The sequence below is a fragment of the Dermacentor silvarum genome, chromosome 3 (assembly GCF_013339745.2).
Source record: "Dermacentor silvarum isolate Dsil-2018 chromosome 3, BIME_Dsil_1.4, whole genome shotgun sequence".
In the NCBI taxonomy this organism is placed as follows: Eukaryota; Metazoa; Arthropoda; class Arachnida; order Ixodida; family Ixodidae; genus Dermacentor; species Dermacentor silvarum.
Window position 1 is genome coordinate 2,278,280 of NC_051156.1, and position 18,296 is coordinate 2,296,575.

General features: G+C 46.8%; 1 protein-coding gene across 1 annotated transcript; it reads right to left on the reverse strand.

Annotated features, from left to right (window-relative positions):
- Positions 1–9,993: 9,993 nt before the first annotated feature.
- On the reverse strand, positions 9,994–12,634 carry LOC119443687 (glycoprotein 3-alpha-L-fucosyltransferase A). Its single transcript, XM_037708404.2, has 2 exons — positions 12,316–12,634; positions 9,994–11,871 (listed from the first exon to the last, which is right to left on the reverse strand). Exon 2 carries the CDS (start codon positions 11,862–11,864, stop codon positions 10,317–10,319), a length of 1,548 nt encoding a protein of 515 aa, XP_037564332.1. The 5' UTR covers positions 11,865–11,871; positions 12,316–12,634; the 3' UTR covers positions 9,994–10,316.
- Positions 12,635–18,296: the final 5,662 nt, after the last annotated feature.

Consider the following 18,296-nt stretch of genomic DNA (forward strand, 5'->3'; position numbering starts at 1 on the left):
GTGCAAAAACACAATGGGAGAACCAAAGGGCTGGATACGAGAAGATATATTGTAGGGCAGAACGTGGAACACGTTGTTCAATGTAGAAGAGAGATCTGTGATAAGCGGCGTAGTGAGAAAGTAGGAGCAGTAGAAAGCACTCAGAGTAGGAACGCAGAACGCGCTCTGCGCAAGAAGCGGTTCCCGGGAAAAGGTTGTTCCATGTCTGAAAATTTGGCACGCCAGCTTGTGCTACCAAGCACTGTAAGAAGAACCTTGCTCTCAGGTGAATTTCATGCACTGCGTCTAAGAAAGCATGTCCGGTTTAAAAATTTTATACGTAAAGAGAGTGCCGGTAGAAACTGGCACCGCAGCCACTGTAGAAAAAAAAGGGTTCTTGTATTTCTACAGTGCGTTCCACTGTTTCATCGATCGTGTTCAGCGTTAGAGGATGTAGCGGTGAGTGATCCTCTGTTATTGGAACTAAGTTCGGTTGCATATCTTTTTGAGTGTCTGGCTGTGTGCGAGATAACCTATATTGTGTGCAACTTGTTCGTAGACTGATGTATTGTGCTCAGGGCTTCGGGAAGATATGTTGGAATCGCCCCAAGCCTGTTTGCACAAAATACAGCTGTTGTAAATAGCGGCCTAGACATTCGTAACGTAAATGCTAATGAGCCTAGCGAGCATGGAAGGGGTTATGACATTTGGTGTTGCTTCTTTCTATAGTTGTTTTTTCCATTTTGTTTCCATGCTTAGGTTTGTACTGTTGTGACAGTGTTTAGTTAGAATGTTAGTGTGGGAACAATTACCCACGTTGTGTACTTGTGTGGTTAGGACTCAGTCTTCTTTCGCATGTGTGATTGGGTGTATCAGACGTATATTGAGTGTCATTTTTCATTACTGTGTTGCGGTGTTTAGAAAAAAGTTGTTTTTACCGAAACAACTTTCTTGTGTGGGGGGTGATTGTGATGAATGAAAGAAAACGACGCCGACGACGACGATGTCTGCACGCGCTCTTTCGCGAGTGGACCACGCATGTGAATGATCTCGCCAAATCAGCGATGGCCCAGTGGTATTCTGAAGATGCGTCGTGCCACGATTGGGCCACGTATGGCGAGCGCGTGGCGAAATGCTTCGTGGCGAGAGACGCGCCTAGTCAGCGGGAGACGCAAGACAGCAGGCCGACGTGTCGGACGCCGACAATCAAGGCTCCAAGGAACGCGGCCGTCCCTGGAGCTGCCGCCCGACCGTTGCCCTTGGCCAAGGCGTTAGCCAGCACGAGTACTACAGCTCGGAGCGTGGCGTGGCCTGCTGTGCTACCACTTGCCGCGAGCATTGCGGATCGCGGGCAAGGCGTCTCCTTGGCCAGCTGTTCGGCGGAGCAGCGTTCGTGGCCTGGCTAATGGCCTCATATGCGCCGAGCACTGCGGCTCGAGCGCAAGCTGTCCGCTGGGCAGGCTGACCGTTCCTGCAGCGTGCATTTTGGCTTTGATGCAGGCTGGCTGCTGAGCGGTCGTCTCCAGTTCGTCAAGAGCCATCTCCTCACCGTCCAACATGGACGCGTGTCCGACGTCGTGACGTCATCGCCCCTCACTCCCGCAACCTGTCCACATACTGTGAGCTGTTACATCTTTCGAACTGTTTGGACTCCCACCAGCTTTAGCTCTTTTAGCGTGTTATGTGTGTCATGTGCGTAACGTTCGGTCCGGGTGTACTTTGCCTTTTGTGATAAATGTAGTTTGCATTTTGCATCCCGAGTCAGACTGGCTTTTCCTGCGTCCTTTTTCCTCATCGCGCGGCAAGGCAAACGAGTGTGACGAACGTCCTTTCGTAAATTTTCTTTTACAGCAGGTAACACAGAGATGGGTCGGTAATTTGAAAAATTATTTTTATCACGTGATTTATATATAATTCCTACTATAGCGCACCGCATGGCCTCTGGGAAGGTACCAGCGAGTAAACAAGTATTGAAAATGTGACGCATGGCATCACTAAATCTAGAACGAACTTAATGGGTTTAGCTTCAAGATCATCGATGTCCCAGGCTTTACTATTTTAATGACATAAAAGTAGAGTAGGTTTCATCACAAGTTGTGGGCTAGAAAATGCAGTTCTAGAGTTAGGTGCACCTAACTTTTTGTTTAGTTTTAGCGCTGCCGAATATAGCAAATCTTGAGTCGAGGGTGGTGAAGTATTTTTTAAACCTGTCGGCAATGTCCTTGCCTTCTAGTGTTTTATCATATAGTGTTAGTTGAAGTACTTGACTGTTCCGTGTACTAGATTTTAATAATTTGTAAAGTTCGCGCCATGAAACATCAGTCTGGATAGTTGAGCGATTAAATAAGTTCTCAAAATGTGTGTTCTTTGTTTTACGCAAAGAGGATAGAATAAAATTTATGTATTTTTTGAAAGCAGAGAGATCGTACAAGTTTCTTGTTTTGACAAACTTGGCGTAAAGTATTGTTTTCTTTTAATCATTTTGAAGCATTCATCGGTAATCCAAGGCTTGCGTAACTTTTTTTACTGTCTTTGACCTAAAACAGGTGTGATAACATGACTTAAAAAGTGACAAAAAGGTTTCATACGCCAGTTGAACAATAGTGTACTCAAAGAGTGGGCTCCAGTTTAGTTTGCTTATTTCGCTTTTAAATGCTTCTAGGGTCCTGGAATTGATTTCTGTCAGAGTATAGGACTGGAGCCGGTGTACCTTTCGTTTAAGAAATACATTACTTTTGTATGTAAATAGGAAAGCGATGACTCAATCCTGTAATTATTCTGCCCGATTTAACGCAGTCAATCACGTTAGTTGTCATAAATAAGTCTAAAAGGCTTTCTGAGTGATTGGTGATTTGTGTAGCCTCAGTTATGACGTTTCCGCAAGAAAAACGAATCAATCAAGATTTCAAGTTCGCGCGAGACTGTTGTGTTGTCCATTAGATTAATATTGCAGTCTATCGGAAACTGTAAAATGTAACACCTTCTCTAAAAACGTAAAAAACCGGTTTTCTTGTGAAAACGCGGTAACCAGTGTTTTCTCGTTGGGTAACCATACAAATGCTTACGCATTTAAAAGATATAGTTAATTATGGCATTGGAACCTACTACCTTTGGTGGGAGTCGAACTCACGTCGAGATATGGGCGAACCGGCCGGATCTTAAAGTTGGATTTCAATTGCCACCGCGAACGCTGAGAGTCGAACCGACGACTATTGGTGGGAGTCGAACCTGATTGGATATATGGGCGAACCGGCCATATCTCCAAGTTGGATTCCAATTCACGTTGTGAAAGTGGAGAGTATAACCCAGGACCTCTGCTGGGAGACGAACTGTCGACTTTCGGTGTTACTTAAGGCACTCGAACCTGCCAAACCCCCGACCTTTAGTTGTAGTCGAAGCCGCGACCTGTAGGGGTAAAGGCAAACTTAATTAAGGCGCAGTTAATTAAGATAGTTAATTAGGCACTCGTACCCACAACCTTTGGTGGGAGTCGAACCCTCTACTTTTGGTGGAATTCCAAACCACTTGGAGATATGGGCAAACTGCCATATCTCCAAGTTGGATTCCAATTGACATCGTTAAGATCGAGAGTCGAACCAACTACCCTTGGGCTTAATTAAGGCGAGTTGAATTAAGGCACAGTTAATTAACACAAGGGAATTGAAGCTCTCGAACCCGTAACCTCGGTTGGGAGTCGAACCCACTTGTAGATATGGGCGAACCGGCTATATCTCCAAGTTGGATTCGAGTTGACATCGTTAAGGTTGAGGGTGGAACCCACGACCTTTTTGTGTTAAGTAAGGCGAAGTTGATTAAGACACTCGAACCCACGACTCAACATGGAGATATGGACGAACCAGCCACAACTCTAAGTTGGATTCCATTTGACATCGTGAAGGACGAGAGTCGAACTCACTATCTTTGGTGTTAATTAAGACACGGCTAAATACGATAGAGTTAATTAAGGCATTCGAACCCACGACCTTTGGTGGGATTCGAACCCGTGACTGTTGGTGTTAATTAGGGCGACGTTAATTATGACGCAGCTAATTAAGGTAGAGTTAATTAGGCACTTCAATCCACGACCTTTGGTGGGAGAAAACCCGTGATAGAAAGTAACAATGCATTAGAATGAAAATGTCATGTAATGAATGTCTCGTGAGAGGGCAGGCTTTCGCCCTGATCCTCTTTAGCGTATGCTAAAGTGACTGGCAACTTTTGGCTCCTTCGGCACAACACGGCAGCAGCACCAGTGCTACCTGAGAAGGGTGCGAAGGTGGTGGCACCGGCAGCAACAGCGGCAGCAACACCGACAGCAGCGCTAGGCATACGCCTGCGGCGTCAGGCACGTATGCCTAATAGGAATCAACGTAAAGAAGTTTAGGCAATTAGTGAATAGCCTGCGTTTTTTTTCATCGCATCTGCTTAAGCATCACCAGTGTTTTTACGTAGCCTGTGCGAATGAGGTGTCACTACTGGAGACGATTGCATCATTCTGAGGTGATACTGTATACGCGAGAGCTTTTTATTTAGTAGCTGTGAATAGCACACCTTGTGCTCATCAGCAGGATATCATAGTCGCTTCTCTGGGCAGCAGAAGTTTGCCAACTGATTTGCTGCGGCTACTGTCATTTTCATGCCTTTGGCTACGGCATAACCCACACTGTCACCACCATCTGCACATGGGAGGATTTTCGTCTTCTCCTCGCTTCCTCTTTGAGCTGCAGTAAGGGAAGCAAACCGTATGTACTGTTCACACGCACCTGTAAGCCCTGTGCAGTTTTGCCACACAGCCACCGCACAGTTCCTCTGTGAAAGACCAAGTCATGCTGAAAAAGATTGCCTGGTACGTCAAGCAAATCATTCTTACTTGGGAGAGGGTTCACTTGTAAATAGACGTAGAATTGTACATTTACTTGTAAATATTCATGAAAAGTGCACGTAGATTTCTGGAAAGACATTTATTTATACCCCAGTGTAAATAAAAGCATGTAACACATCTACAGTATCATGTTTAATAAAAGTAAATTACAGTCATTTCAATGCACAGCTGTCAAAATTTCATGCTGACGAAAGCACAGTGTGATGTCGCACTACAGGGAGCCCAATACACTGTAAATAGGCAGTTCGCAAATATGAAATCACCGGAATATCTGACAGGAGCATAATAATTTTTGAAGCTCATGCACAACCGTTCACCTTCACCCAGCAACTTCACAGCACAAAAGGTGTCACGAGTCCTGAGTGTTACGCACTCAACATGTTTGTACTACATAATTTAATTTCTGTTCAATGACTGCTGACATCTTATGGACCACCAGTATAAAACAGCCGCCACAAGCTTTTCAAGAACAACACAAGTGAGAAAATACATCGCGCTTCATTGATCCTTCATGTAATAATGGCTACAAGGACAGCCTGGGTGTTAATGCCATAAAATACTGCGCACGTCTATGGCTATAGTCATGTTTCATCCTTTACAAAGTGGCTTTTCCAAAGACCGGTCGGCCCAGTCGAACCTTCTCCTTTTGTATGGCACAATGAAGCATGCAAAATGCTTTAACCGTCATCTCTACGCAGCTTCCTTGGATTTCAGAAAGGCTTTCGACTCGGTTAGTCACAATGCGCTTCTCTCGTCCTTACTTGAGGGACGGGCGCATGATGACTACGTGTTGTCGATAGCCGGCCAAAACTGCGGACAATCTACCACGTACTCCTCCAGAGGTAGATCTGATGGAATTAGAGTTTTCGTGCAGAGGGGGATCAAGCAGGGTACCCTTTGTCTCCATTTTTGTTTAACCTAGCATTTGATCCCCTTCAGCGCGATCTCAATTTCTCTGGGTATGGTTATAGCATAGAAGGTGAAACTGTGTCGGCCTTCGCCGATGTTGACAATCTAATATTAATTGCTTCCCGTTATGAAGAAATGATGAGGAACCTGGACGCGGCTCAAGAACATTTCAAAAAGATTGGATTGGCTCTAAACCCCCCCCCCCCCCCCCAAAAAAAACAACAACAACTGTATTTTGGCTAGAGTTACCAGGCCCATCGACTCGAGTGGTTTGATAACGGCATTCCCCACCTTCGGTTGGGGATGCCGTGATCGGCCCCAAGGGTCGAAATGAACCTACGAGGTACCTAGGCCTTGACCTAATCGTTAACACACCTCCGAAGGCTTCAATTAAATTGATTAAATTGGCACTCATCAATTCGACCAAATTGAAGCCTTTTCAAAAAGTAAACTGTATCTCGACCCCATTGGTCCCAAAATTGTTATATGCCACGTTCAGCTCCCTTTCAGTTCTGCCTATCACAGTTGCCATTGATAGGTGTGTAAGGCAGGAATTCAAGATAATTTATACCTGCCAATGTCCTTTCCTGATTTCATAGTTCATGCCCCTCACCGAGCAGGGGGTCTGGGCGTCTTGGAGCTTTGTCGCCTTTCGGACGAATCACAAGTCAAGTCCTTCGCGAGGCTTCAGCGTCAGGGCTCCTCGATCGTGGACGCAGTCCTGGATGGCGCACTCGAAGCTTCAGACGGGAGCTTGAGGAGCAGATGGGTGAACCACTGGGAGTCATCGAGCCAGCGTCTCTGGTTAGGGCGCTTCATACAGCCAGGAAATCTCACTTGGAGGAGGTTAAGCAAAAATATACGAACAAAAGCCTTTTTGCTTTTGAGAGTGATCCACTTGGGACCATAAAGCTTGCGTCTGGCTCAAGCCAGACTGAAGGTTCATGAGCGATGGGGACGGAATAAAGGCCTTTACGGCTGCGTTCTAACCTATTCCCAAGAAGGACACTCTCCAATCGGCATAGCAGTGATGCTTTGGCCAAGCTACGCAGACGATGCCATAAGGCTCAGGAAACAACGTATGACATCCTCCCGGTGTGTGAGGCCATGCACGAGCCGTGTTGCTCACGGCATAACTATATTTCTAAAGCCATCATTAACAAACTTCAATCACGTCACCCAGATTCTGACATCTCAAGCGAGTGCCTCCTTGTGGCCGATTGCGGTACGAGGCTTCGGCCTGACATCGTGGTTGACCCCAAGGACAAAACATTCATTTTGGATGTGGCAGTTGCGGGGATGCCAGGACTGACACACTAGAAGCTATGTGTGCCCACAAGAGGAACAAGTATTAGTCCCTTGTGTATGTTTTTCGAGAACGTCAACCTCAGAAGGAGGTTAAGGTCGTAGGACTGGCGTTCGGCGCACGTGAACTAATCTGTCCAAGCACCAAACGGGCTACCAAGGAAATTGGATTTCTGGAGGGAGAACTGGTAGGCTTGCATCCAGAACACTGGTAAGCAGTTCAATCTGCCTAAACCGGTTTTCCATACAAGTTGTGGCTTAACATCAGGGGTATTGGCAGGCCGTTTCCGTGCCTGCATCTCATCACCCATCGTCGTGCACCTGCATTACATCTTTTCATGTCCTCACACAGTCATGCCATCTTTTTAAGTGGATTATATATATATATATATATATATATATATATATATATATACATTTTTACAGCTTTATTTTTTTGCAGTAGAATGCTGCTTGATGTTTCCGGTCAGTAATGGCGTAACTGGGGCAAAACAGGCACACAATGCCAATAAGAGGCTTCCAAAAAATTAGCGTGGAAGTCAACCCCAGCGTCCTAGCCGCTACAGTAATGGTCTCTTAACTTTTTTGCATGCATTCCTTTTTTATGTCTTCTGTTTTTTGCTCTATACTTTTTTTAAGTTTACAGCTATAGCGGCTGATACATGCGGCCGCCTAGATCCTTGGCACCTGTACAAATTTTGAAGAAAAAAGAAACCTATGGAGGCTCCAGGATCCCTGAAGTCCCATTCGACGTCGGCCTCCGCCACGTATTTCAGCCTTATAGATCGGCCACTTCACCCCTTGACCATCAAAGGGGCAAAAATTTATCAAAGTCGTATATATCAAAGGCTGTACTCAACAACAATGGGCACTAGATAATATTGGTTTCACCCGTAAGGACACCTGAAGTATCAGAATAACTCTCAGAAATAACAACTCTCAGAAATAACAGACACTCTGCTGTTAACAAAAACGTTTCTAATTGGGCCACTTGCGGCTTCCATAGGCACTACTGATGTGAAAATCCAAACAGGAAATAAATACAGGGTACACTTAACAAGCTTTAAAATGATTACACTTAAAAAGCTTTAATGATAAGCAAATGCTACGTAGCTGGTCTGAACCAAGGTAATGTTGTTTGCCGTTGCTTGGAGAAAGATTATTTTTTGCATCCTGCCTAATTAGATAATTACTCATGGTTAATCAACTTCTCAAATAAATGAAAAGTGTCAATGAGAAAAATGTTGAGCAACATGAAAACTCCCGATAACAAATGAGGTAAATGAGTTAATAAAAAGAATTATTTAAGATTAGTCAGCACGTCATTTTGAAAGTCAGCACGTCAATTTGAAAGTCAGACGCTCATCTTACTCCCTTTACGCCATGGGGTCAGGAGATAGCCGTGCGCAGTGACGTGACCCCAATTTCACCCCCAACTTGATCAGGAAGACTGTCGTTCGTCGATTTCAACTGGAGGTAGAATCGCCTTCCGACTTTTCTTTCTTGCAGATGACGCTGTAGTTGCGCCTAAACACGTTAACGATAGACAATTAGTGGTAAAAGCGACTTCTTCGAGTCGCGATAGCATTTAGGAAGTTATAATCCAGTGCATTTCTCAGAGACCTCGAAACAATTCGTTGTTTGGTCAATGTAGGTGAAGCCGTATTCAGCTATTTATCATCGCCACGTGGGAACTAGTTCCCTTTGTCCTTTCCTTGGTTACCTGAAGGAAATATTGAGCGGCGTGCTCGGAGCAGTTCCTTCACAATGCTACAAGTTTGACCACGTAACGCTGACCCATGTGACAAAAAGGAAGGTGAAGTCTATATCTTTGCAATCCCAAGAACGTTCGCTTGCTCGATATTGCCGCAGAGCTTGTTTCTCTATGTAGCTCGATAAAGCTCGACATAGTGTGTTTCTGCATTTCCAACTCCGATCATGCGAGAAAGCTTAACAGGAAACGTAACACTATGATTCTAGTTATATGACCCTTACTTCTAACACTTCAGAACTCAGGCCTGTTTACATGTGCGGGTAATTGATGCATCCAAATTAAAAAAAGAATTGAGCAAAATTGGCCGCATATCTGCTTGCTTTGCTACAGATAACGCCGAAAGACGAGTCTTCTGCCGCCCCTGAAACGTAATGCCCTCTCTCCTCCCCCTTCCCACCCCTCACGCTATTTCCCTCCCCTCTCACTCCTCCCATGATGGATGCAACGGACCGTTTTGGTGAATTCAATTCAAATTTCCCGCGTTTACCCTGCTCTCGCGCCATCTGTTGGGACCTTTATGACTGTTGGCGCAAAGCCAGCTACAGAGCCGCGGCTTCAGTCGGCTGGTTTTTAACACGTAGCGTCTTTTCGACACCATTTCTAGCGCGTTCATTTTTCCTTTACTAACGTGAAAACTAGTCCTGTGTATATTCTTAAATAAATGAACGCTGCGGATCTCGGTTATGTACATATATTAGGCCTCAAATTGGCCTGAGATTCCCTTTGCGCTGTATAATGTTGACGTGTATGACCCCGTGCCACCAGTGCTAGTAGATAGGTTGGTTTTGGCCGGACGGTTGAATGGAGTGAAAGACAAAGTTTTTCGCATTTAGGTAGCCCAAGAAAGACGATCGTTCTTAAAAAAAAGCATTCTGCATGAGCTGCGTTACAGCGCGTGTTCGAAACCATTTGCGCAATGCCCAAATACATGTAAAGGGTCATGCACTTGCACATATTTAAAGCGCGGATTGCGCTACAGCATACCGTGCCCGTTGGAAGGCGTCCACTGGTGACGGGCATACATTTATCGTGTTGTGTGCGGACAGGTGAGTAATTGGACACAATCAAAAAGAGCTCCAGAAGAAGTTATCACTGGTTTCCGGCATTGAAAAAAACCGCTCACCAAAAGCAGATTAAGTTCGAGAGTGTAGGAACTGTAGCTCCGGCCTTGCTTCCATGCTGAGCAAAAAAAAAAAAAATCATTTCAGAAATCCTAAAAGCAGCGTTTATTCATTCTTGAAAGGCATGCAGAAAAAATGTACCAATGCAAGTGCACAAATATAGTTGCCCAGTAAATGCAAGAAATACTGCTATAAGTATGCGAATGAAAATGATACTGAGAGTAAAATGGACAAAACTTCAGCGCCAGCTAAGCCAGGCCAGTAGAGTTCGGCGTGCCAGACGCATGCTGCTCCGGGCCCTCAACATACCAGCTGAACTGCTAGTGCCCGCCTCTGAAGGTTTGGTTCAGAGCTGTGGCAAGAACGCCCTGTCGAGGCCGTACAAAAAATCGTTGTCGCACTTCAAGCCCTTGGTCCACCATCCTTGAATGTCAGGATGAAGGCTTACGGAGTCCGCGGGCGTTGTACGAATAGCACGGCACAGCGGACACATTTCGTCCTCGGAAGGCGTGAAGGAGCAGTTCTCCTTCCAAGCGAAGTAGCTCTCGTACAAGGCACGGTCGTTCAAGAGTTCTCGCAGACGCCCAGCAAGTTCGCCCGGCTTCTGAAGGTCTGACGAACTGACCACCGAATTCTCGGGAACGTTGAGGGTAGCGTTGGGTGGCGCCAACACGACCGGAACCACGCTGTATTGGAACGCATCGTAAATCAGTTCGTAGGCGCTCTGGAAGCAGTCTGGTTTCAGTGACACTACGATGAAATGGTAGTTCTCGGCGATATGCGGAATGCAGCCGCGCGGCGATGTGCACAGTTTTTTCCCGCAGGCTGGAAAGAGTTGGATGCTCACTGTGTCCTCCCAGTGACTCTGAACGGGGTCGCCCTCTCCAGGTTGGGGCCGTGCTTCTTTGTCAAAGCGACTCTGCTCACAACTGCCCACGATCCAGGCGACGTCTTTCCTTTTCTCGCTAGTCAGCTTTGTGCTCTTCGCCAGAGACGCATTTGTGGACGAATCGCAGCGCCATGTCTTGTACGGAATGACAATGTCGGCGTCGTCTCTGAAGGCCATCGTCCAGTTGATCTTTCCGGCGAATAGCGGGAGTGAAAGCGAGTCTTCCGAACTCGGTTTATCTACGTCAGCAGACACGTGGCGTCTTGCCCAAAAGACCCATTGTTGAAACGGCTTGCGCTGTCGAGGCATGCCCCAATGCGCCAGATGCTGGTCATCAAAAACAATAGCGTCGCTGATCATCAGGAGGAACCGGTCATGAGTGACGTCGCACACCACCGTTTCGTTACGTCCCTTAGGGCAGACGGTGTACCCGACGACTTTGAACTTGGCGTGTTCGATTCGGTTCCACCGCAGGATTCGAGGAAGCCCGTTGTCGCCTTTCCGCTCGCGCCACGGCCTCCAATACTCCAGCACACTAGTCTTCGGCGGTGGTGGCGTCGGTGGCTCCGTGGTCGCGCTTGCTTGCTCTTTTGGTGCCGATTTGGCGATTACCAAGGCAACACAGACCACGGCTACGATGATACACACAAACGCTAAGAGGAACGTGTAACCAATGCGGTACTTCCCGAAGTGGTCCCCGATTTGCCGTGCCATTGCGCCCATACGTTCCATGAGCGGTGCCGCGCTGTCCGTTGGCTCGGACTCTTGGTGCGGTGGCGAGGAGCCTTCCGGTGGTGTCTCCTGTTCGTCGAAGGCCAGGTCTTCCATCGGCACCAGGTCTTGCGACTCACCTGAATCGCTTGGACTGGCGCCAAGGGCTTCCTGCGCGACAGCAGCCGCGTTTTGTGAACTGTGTGACGAGGCGTCGTCATCGCTGCTACCGTCACCTTGAGCGGCGCCTCCGTGAGGCGACGGGGAACGACTGCGTGGGGCGGCTTCTGCCATGGTGGAGCTGCAATTGTTGGAAGCGAATTAGAAATGGATTGCAAAGACAGAGATTACCGTTTAAGCATGGTTGATTAGAACAAATAATGAATAATAAAAAAGCAGGCTTTGCGCTGTAGAAACAAAAAAGTGCATGCATTTAGGGCACATGTGGTTGAGACAAGTTATTGAAAATGACCGTTTGAGATCAGTTGCTATTCAGTAGCCTGCTATGACTTAGGAGAGCCGGTCACTGACAGAAAATCGACTGTGCCTGGCGTAATGAAGCACGCGGCTGACACGGTATCAAAGGGCCATTGCTCGCGAACACGCAAGCAGAACTTAAAAGCCGCCAGGTTCGACCGCCGATGCACAGAGTGTAAACCGACTGCACTTTGTGATCATACCACAAGAATATGTTTTGTTGGCAGAACCGTGTGTGTCAACGGAAGAGCTGTATGAGGCCACTTACAATTCTTGCACAGCAGGGGAACGTGGACCTGCCTTCAAGCACTGTGCAGTAGCGAATGCCCTGCTTGCGGTTGGATTCGGTGCTTTTGAAGCAGCAGATTTACAATCACGAAAAGGATGACAGGAATCCACGCGTAGTCCGTGACATGTGTTTGTAGACTAGTGACGAAAACAGTATGCGCTTTCGGTGACTACAAGCGATAAAAGTTATTTTTAACACACGTTGGTACATGGGCCTGCTCCAACCTATGGCCTCAGATAGCTGCCGCTGCCTACCGCGAACCTGCTGGTTTTAACAGACATGCGTGGTTCCGTTAGTCCTGACCCTTTTATCGTCGTACAGAGAAACAAGCTAAGCCGTAGATAACTGCAGCCGCGAATTGTAGAAGCTCGACGAGAAATCGCTAACACCGTTTCATTGTGTCCCTGCCTGTGCGCATGCGCAAGTGACCTCGTAGACCCTGTGTCTTCTTTTTCTGCTGTTTTGTAGGAAGTATTTCGCAAATGCGCGGTGCTCCAGCGCCAGCCGCTGTAAAAGGGCTGTTGCGTTATTGGAAAGATACCGAATGGTGTGACAAGCGGTGAATGTGCACTCTGTGACGTTGAATGCGTTACGGAGAAGCTGTTTACCGCTAGCCGCCATTTGCATCTCCTGCATGCGTTTCTGGGGGGGATCCTGGGCTGCTTACGTCCGTATCACGGCACGTGGACAGCAATGAATACGGGTAAGGGAGAGGGGGAAAAAGTGTGGCGACAGCGCTGCAGCAATAAAGACGGGTAGGAGGAGAGGGGGAAAGAGTGAGGCTATGGCGCCTGTGCACGGTGCCTGCGCTTCTGTGGTTACAACGTCCCGCGCGTCGGAGGTGCTGGCGCGGCTGCAGCAGCGGTTGTGGCGACGGCGCCTCTGCACGTGCCCTGCGCTGGTGTGGTTGTAAAGCCACGCGCGTCGGAAGTGCCGGCGCGGCTGCAGCAGCGGATGCGGCAGATGCATGGGGAGTGCGGTGGCCGCGGCGGCGCTTATATAGGCGTAGTGTGGTGCCCTATGATAGAAATGTATTATTTCATAACGTATGCAGCCCATGTACGCAGCCTAACCAGCTTGGCTGGTAATTCGTCCCCATATGAACGTTGCGGCCCCACGAATAAAATTTTTAGTGGGACACTGACAATGAATATCACTATGTGGTGCCTTCAAAGATTGCGTGAAAGCGGCCACAGAAGCAGTTCTGTATTGTTTTTAACAGCGAAGCTGTTCAACCTGGGCGTTTGTCGTCAGTTGTACGCTGGAAAACCTGGCCGAGCGATGATGTCACGCGTGTGGCCTAGCAAAGCCTCGCACAGCTGGTGCGAGGCGTTGCTTAGCGACGCACGTGACGTCTCCGCTCGGCGACATTACTACCTCTCCCAGGTTACTCCCGCCACAGCAAACGTTGCGGAGCCTCCCAGCAGCCGTACCACCCTCGCCACCTACGCGCGCCGCTACAGCCGCATCCGCAGCTCCGGATATGACGTCACTACTACAGGATAAAAGCTCCGTGGCGCCGCGGCGAGGTGACAGTACGCCCAAGGTCTATCCACATAGGTCGCGAAGCTTCGGGCGAAAAGCGGTTCAGAACCAATTGTCACCGGCATCAGCAAGGGTGGTTATGGGAGCAGCGATTGAAGCGTGACTATGTTTGGAGGGAATAAACACAGGGAAATAAAAAAGCGTTTTTTTATTAAATCGAGGCGCAGTTATATTCATACAGCGAAAATAAAATTCCTAATCCATTTTATATACGCATTGGGAGAAAAGAAAATACACTCTATTTACTTGATTATTATCAATAAATACCTTTTTTCAGCGCCCACCGTGAGAGCGCTCATCGATAGCGGCGGGCGTTGCCGCCGCTATCACTTGCAATGGAATGCAGCTCTTGTAGCGCGTGGAAAAGCGCGCTCGTAAAGTTCACCTGTTACAATACGCCCCGCTCTACATGTTGTGCTGTTTTGCATGTCGACGTTTGTCTGAATTAGGTGACGCGGGTAGTTTTATTGTTTCTTAAGCTGTGCAGTCAAAAGTAGTGAGTTGCGACCGTCGGATACTTGTTTACTTAGTTGTTTTCGTGCCGCAGCGCTGGCCGATGGGCTTCGCGTCCGACGAAAGGACGAGCACATCTACACCATCTACGCCCAAAGCGTTCGTCGGCCTCCAAAGAAAGTATGTTCTGTGCAGCGATGCGATTTCGACACCCGTACGGCTGACCTTTTCCTGCATTGCTTTCCGCGCTGAAAGCTGGGAACGCCCATCAAGTCGAATGGCGGGGCATTTGAATATACAGCTCTAATGGCAGGCCTCCGAAAACAAATTTCACGCCTATGAGAACAAAATGAAGTCACATCTGTTTTTAACAGATATGACGTCAAATTACTTTTTCTTCCGCCAGCAAGTGTTCCCTACTCACACAGATGGCGCTAAGCCCCATGAACCGCCGATAAGCCGCCAAGGATTTCTCTCAATCTGAAGAAAGAAAGAGTAAAATTAGTGAAGAAGAAACATGCCAAGTTAGACGCAGTAAGGGTAAAAGCGGACCACTAAAAAAGCTGGGGCTTGCTAACAAATATGCAGCTTTCGAACAGGAGGGTGAAGATAACATAGAGGCAATGAATCAAACCGTAACTAGGTTGATCACAGAAGCAGCAATTGAAGTGGGGAGTAAGGCATCAAGGCAACCAGTAGGTAAGCTCTCCCTAGTAATAAAGGATGTAATAAAGAAATAACAAAGGATGAACGTGTCCAACTCAACATATCGCATTTCGATATAGTTTCTTCCCACGCACAGTCATGGAGTGGAATTCTTTGCCAGCCAGCATATTTACCTCTGGTGCTTTTGTTAATGAAATGCAGCGCCATGTTTTGAATTTCTAACCTCTCTACTTATTTTATGCTTCTGGTTATTTTGTTAGGCATTTCTACAACATGTGTATTGTGTTTTTCTCTTTTTATGACCACATTTGTTGAACAATTTTCATGACACAGATTTTTTTTCTTTACGATACGTACTATTTCTTGCTTTCATCACTTGCGTTGTTTGATACTATACTTTAGTATTTTACATGAAGCCCCTCCTGCTCGAGCCGAATCATTGGCTTGCAGTATTTCAAATATATAACTAAATAACTAAATATAAATAAATAAAATATGAGATAGAACTCGCTCAACTGTCAAAACTGATCAACAAGAAGAAAGCAAGGAACATTCGAAATTATGACGTGAAAAAGATTGAGCAAGCCATAAAATGTGGACGAAGCATGAAATGAGTGAGAATAAAACTTGGAATAGGACAAGACAAGATGTATGCACTGAAGGACAAGCCAGGTATATCATCAGCAATTTCGATGACATAGTAAAAGCAGCGGAAGAATTCTATACTGACTTCTGAAGTACCCAGAGCAGCCAAGATGCTTTCATTCGAAGTAGTGATGAACAGGATACAGAGGCTCCTTCTATAACTAGCGATGAAGTTAGACGGGCCTAGCAAGACATGACCCGGGGAAACGCGGTTGGAGAAGATGGAATAACAGTCGATTTAATCAAAGATGGAGGAGATATCTTGCTTGAAAAGCCAGTGGCACTTTATACGCAATGCCTCATGACTTTAAGTGTACCGGAGAGCTGGAAGAACGCCAACTATATAATAATCCATAAGTGTTAATATTTTGCTCCGAAAAAAGAAGAGAAGAAGACGAAGTTTGAATCGAGCGTGGACACGAGGGTGCGCCCACATTTTTTAGTTTTTTTTTCGCTAGCGTCAAATAAACAAGACGTTCTCTACTTCGGCTCTGCTTCCTGGTTTTTCAACAGTATGGTGCCGTGACCAGGATCAGATCTACAGTTTAAGACCCCTGACGATGAAGCGAGGTCCCTGAAGAGGATGACCGACCGGCGTGATCAAAGCGACGACGCTGCGACAGAATCGAAGAATGATCCACGTCATCACGCGGCCTCCGATTCCGGACGTGACGACATTGAAAGACTACGACAGAAGCGTGCTACCGTTCGAGCGGCGGTCACCAGGATCATCAACGACATGACAACTCTTATGCAGACGGAACCAACACCATCTGGTGAGCTGACCGACCATCTTAACCTATTGAACATAAAGGAAACTATGCTTACGGCACCTTGATAACCAAGTATAAGAGCATGTTACCGATGATAACCTTGAGGATGAGCTTCAAAGCGTCGGACAGTATCAAGAATCTATCGTCCTCGCGAATCCCGCACTGAACGCATTTTATCCGCTCTGCAAACGACTACGCACGCATCTCACAATGACTTTCATCAAGCACGCGCACACGTTAAGCTACCTAAGCTCGATGTGCCGAAGTTTCACGGTGACCCCATTAAATGGCCAGAATTTTGGGATCAATTTGAGTCCACCGTTCACCAGAACCGAAATCTCTCAAACGTAGACAAATTGAAATATCTTCGGAGCTACCTGATGGGTCAAGCGGAAAGTGTCATCAGCGGTCTGTCGACAACTAACGTGAGCTATAGCACAACTATAGAAGTTCTCAAAGAAAGATTCGCTCAGAAGTCGCAGATTGTTAACGACCACATGCGTCGTCTTCTAAACCTACGTAAAGTTCGTTCTTGCGAAGATTTCGAAGGGCTTCAAAGGTTGCATGAAGAAGTACAAACCCGCGTGAGATCCCTGCATAACCTTGGCGTCGAAGAAAAAGAATATGGAGTGCTTCTGAAAACTGCTATATTGCAAAATCTTCCACAAGAAATGGTACTTCGTTTTACTGAACGCATCTTGTCTTCGCCAAATACAGGCGTTACTAGTGACAGGCTAGATGAAATGTCTGTTCTTCTAGACTTCTTGAGCTTTGAAGTAAGAAGCCGGGAACAGGATATAATGATGACTTCTGACAAGAGAGAACAAGCATCGACCGCAAGACGACAATCTAATGAACATTTCCAAGGTTCTGCATCTATGTTAACCATAAAACTGACTCCAGAGAGTTGTATACTATGCCGAGACAAAAATCACTCGGTGGATGTCTGCCCAGCGGAAGTAACATTAGACGAGAAAAAACAAACTACGCAAATTAGGATGCTGCTTCCGCTGCGCTAGACAATATCACAAAGCTAAGGAATGCTGAAGCTGGAAGAGACTAAGCTGTGCGAAATGCAAGGGGCGACAAATCACCACGATGTGCGACCCAAGATGGAAGCAGAAGAATACAGAAACACAGACAGATGTTTCCAGCTCGTCAACAGACTCGCTAAAGTACACAGTTCTTCTGCAGACCGCCCAAGTTTGGGCTCTGGGCACTGGAAGCAAACGCCCTGTAATAATGTTGATTGATGGTGGCAGTCAACGCAGCTTCATCACGGAATAATTGTCCAGGAAGCTGAAAGCCACTGGGTTAGCCGAAGAGCAGCTCACCATCTCGGGATTTGAAAACGTTTCAGCACCACAGAAATATTATCGGAGAGTACGAGTAACGCTGCATAGCCAGTACGACTCAAACTCACTTGAAGTAGAGGCTGTAGAAGTTCCCGAAATATGCAATGACTTGACAGCGCTGACCGAGACAAATGTGCTTGAAAAGTTGAAAACCAAGAACTTACCTTTGGCTGACGTCAACGCAGTTCAGGTCTCGCCTGAGCCTGGAATAAGCGTGCTTATAGGTGCAGACTATTACTGGCAGCTCGTCAGTGGAAGAATTAATCGACTGGACGACTCCTTGACCGACATCGAAACTATCATCAGATGGACACTTCATGAAGATACGAGAAGTCCACCAAGTTCTACAAGCCTGAAACCATAAGGAACTTCAACATATGCCTAACGGAAGCCGATGTTTCCCAGCAACTGAGGTCTTTCTGGGAAGTAGAACATCTGGGACTGACTAACGAAGAGAGACTTTCGAAATATGACGAATCCGTCCTGAAGAACTTCATGGAATCAACTATTAGAAACGATCGCT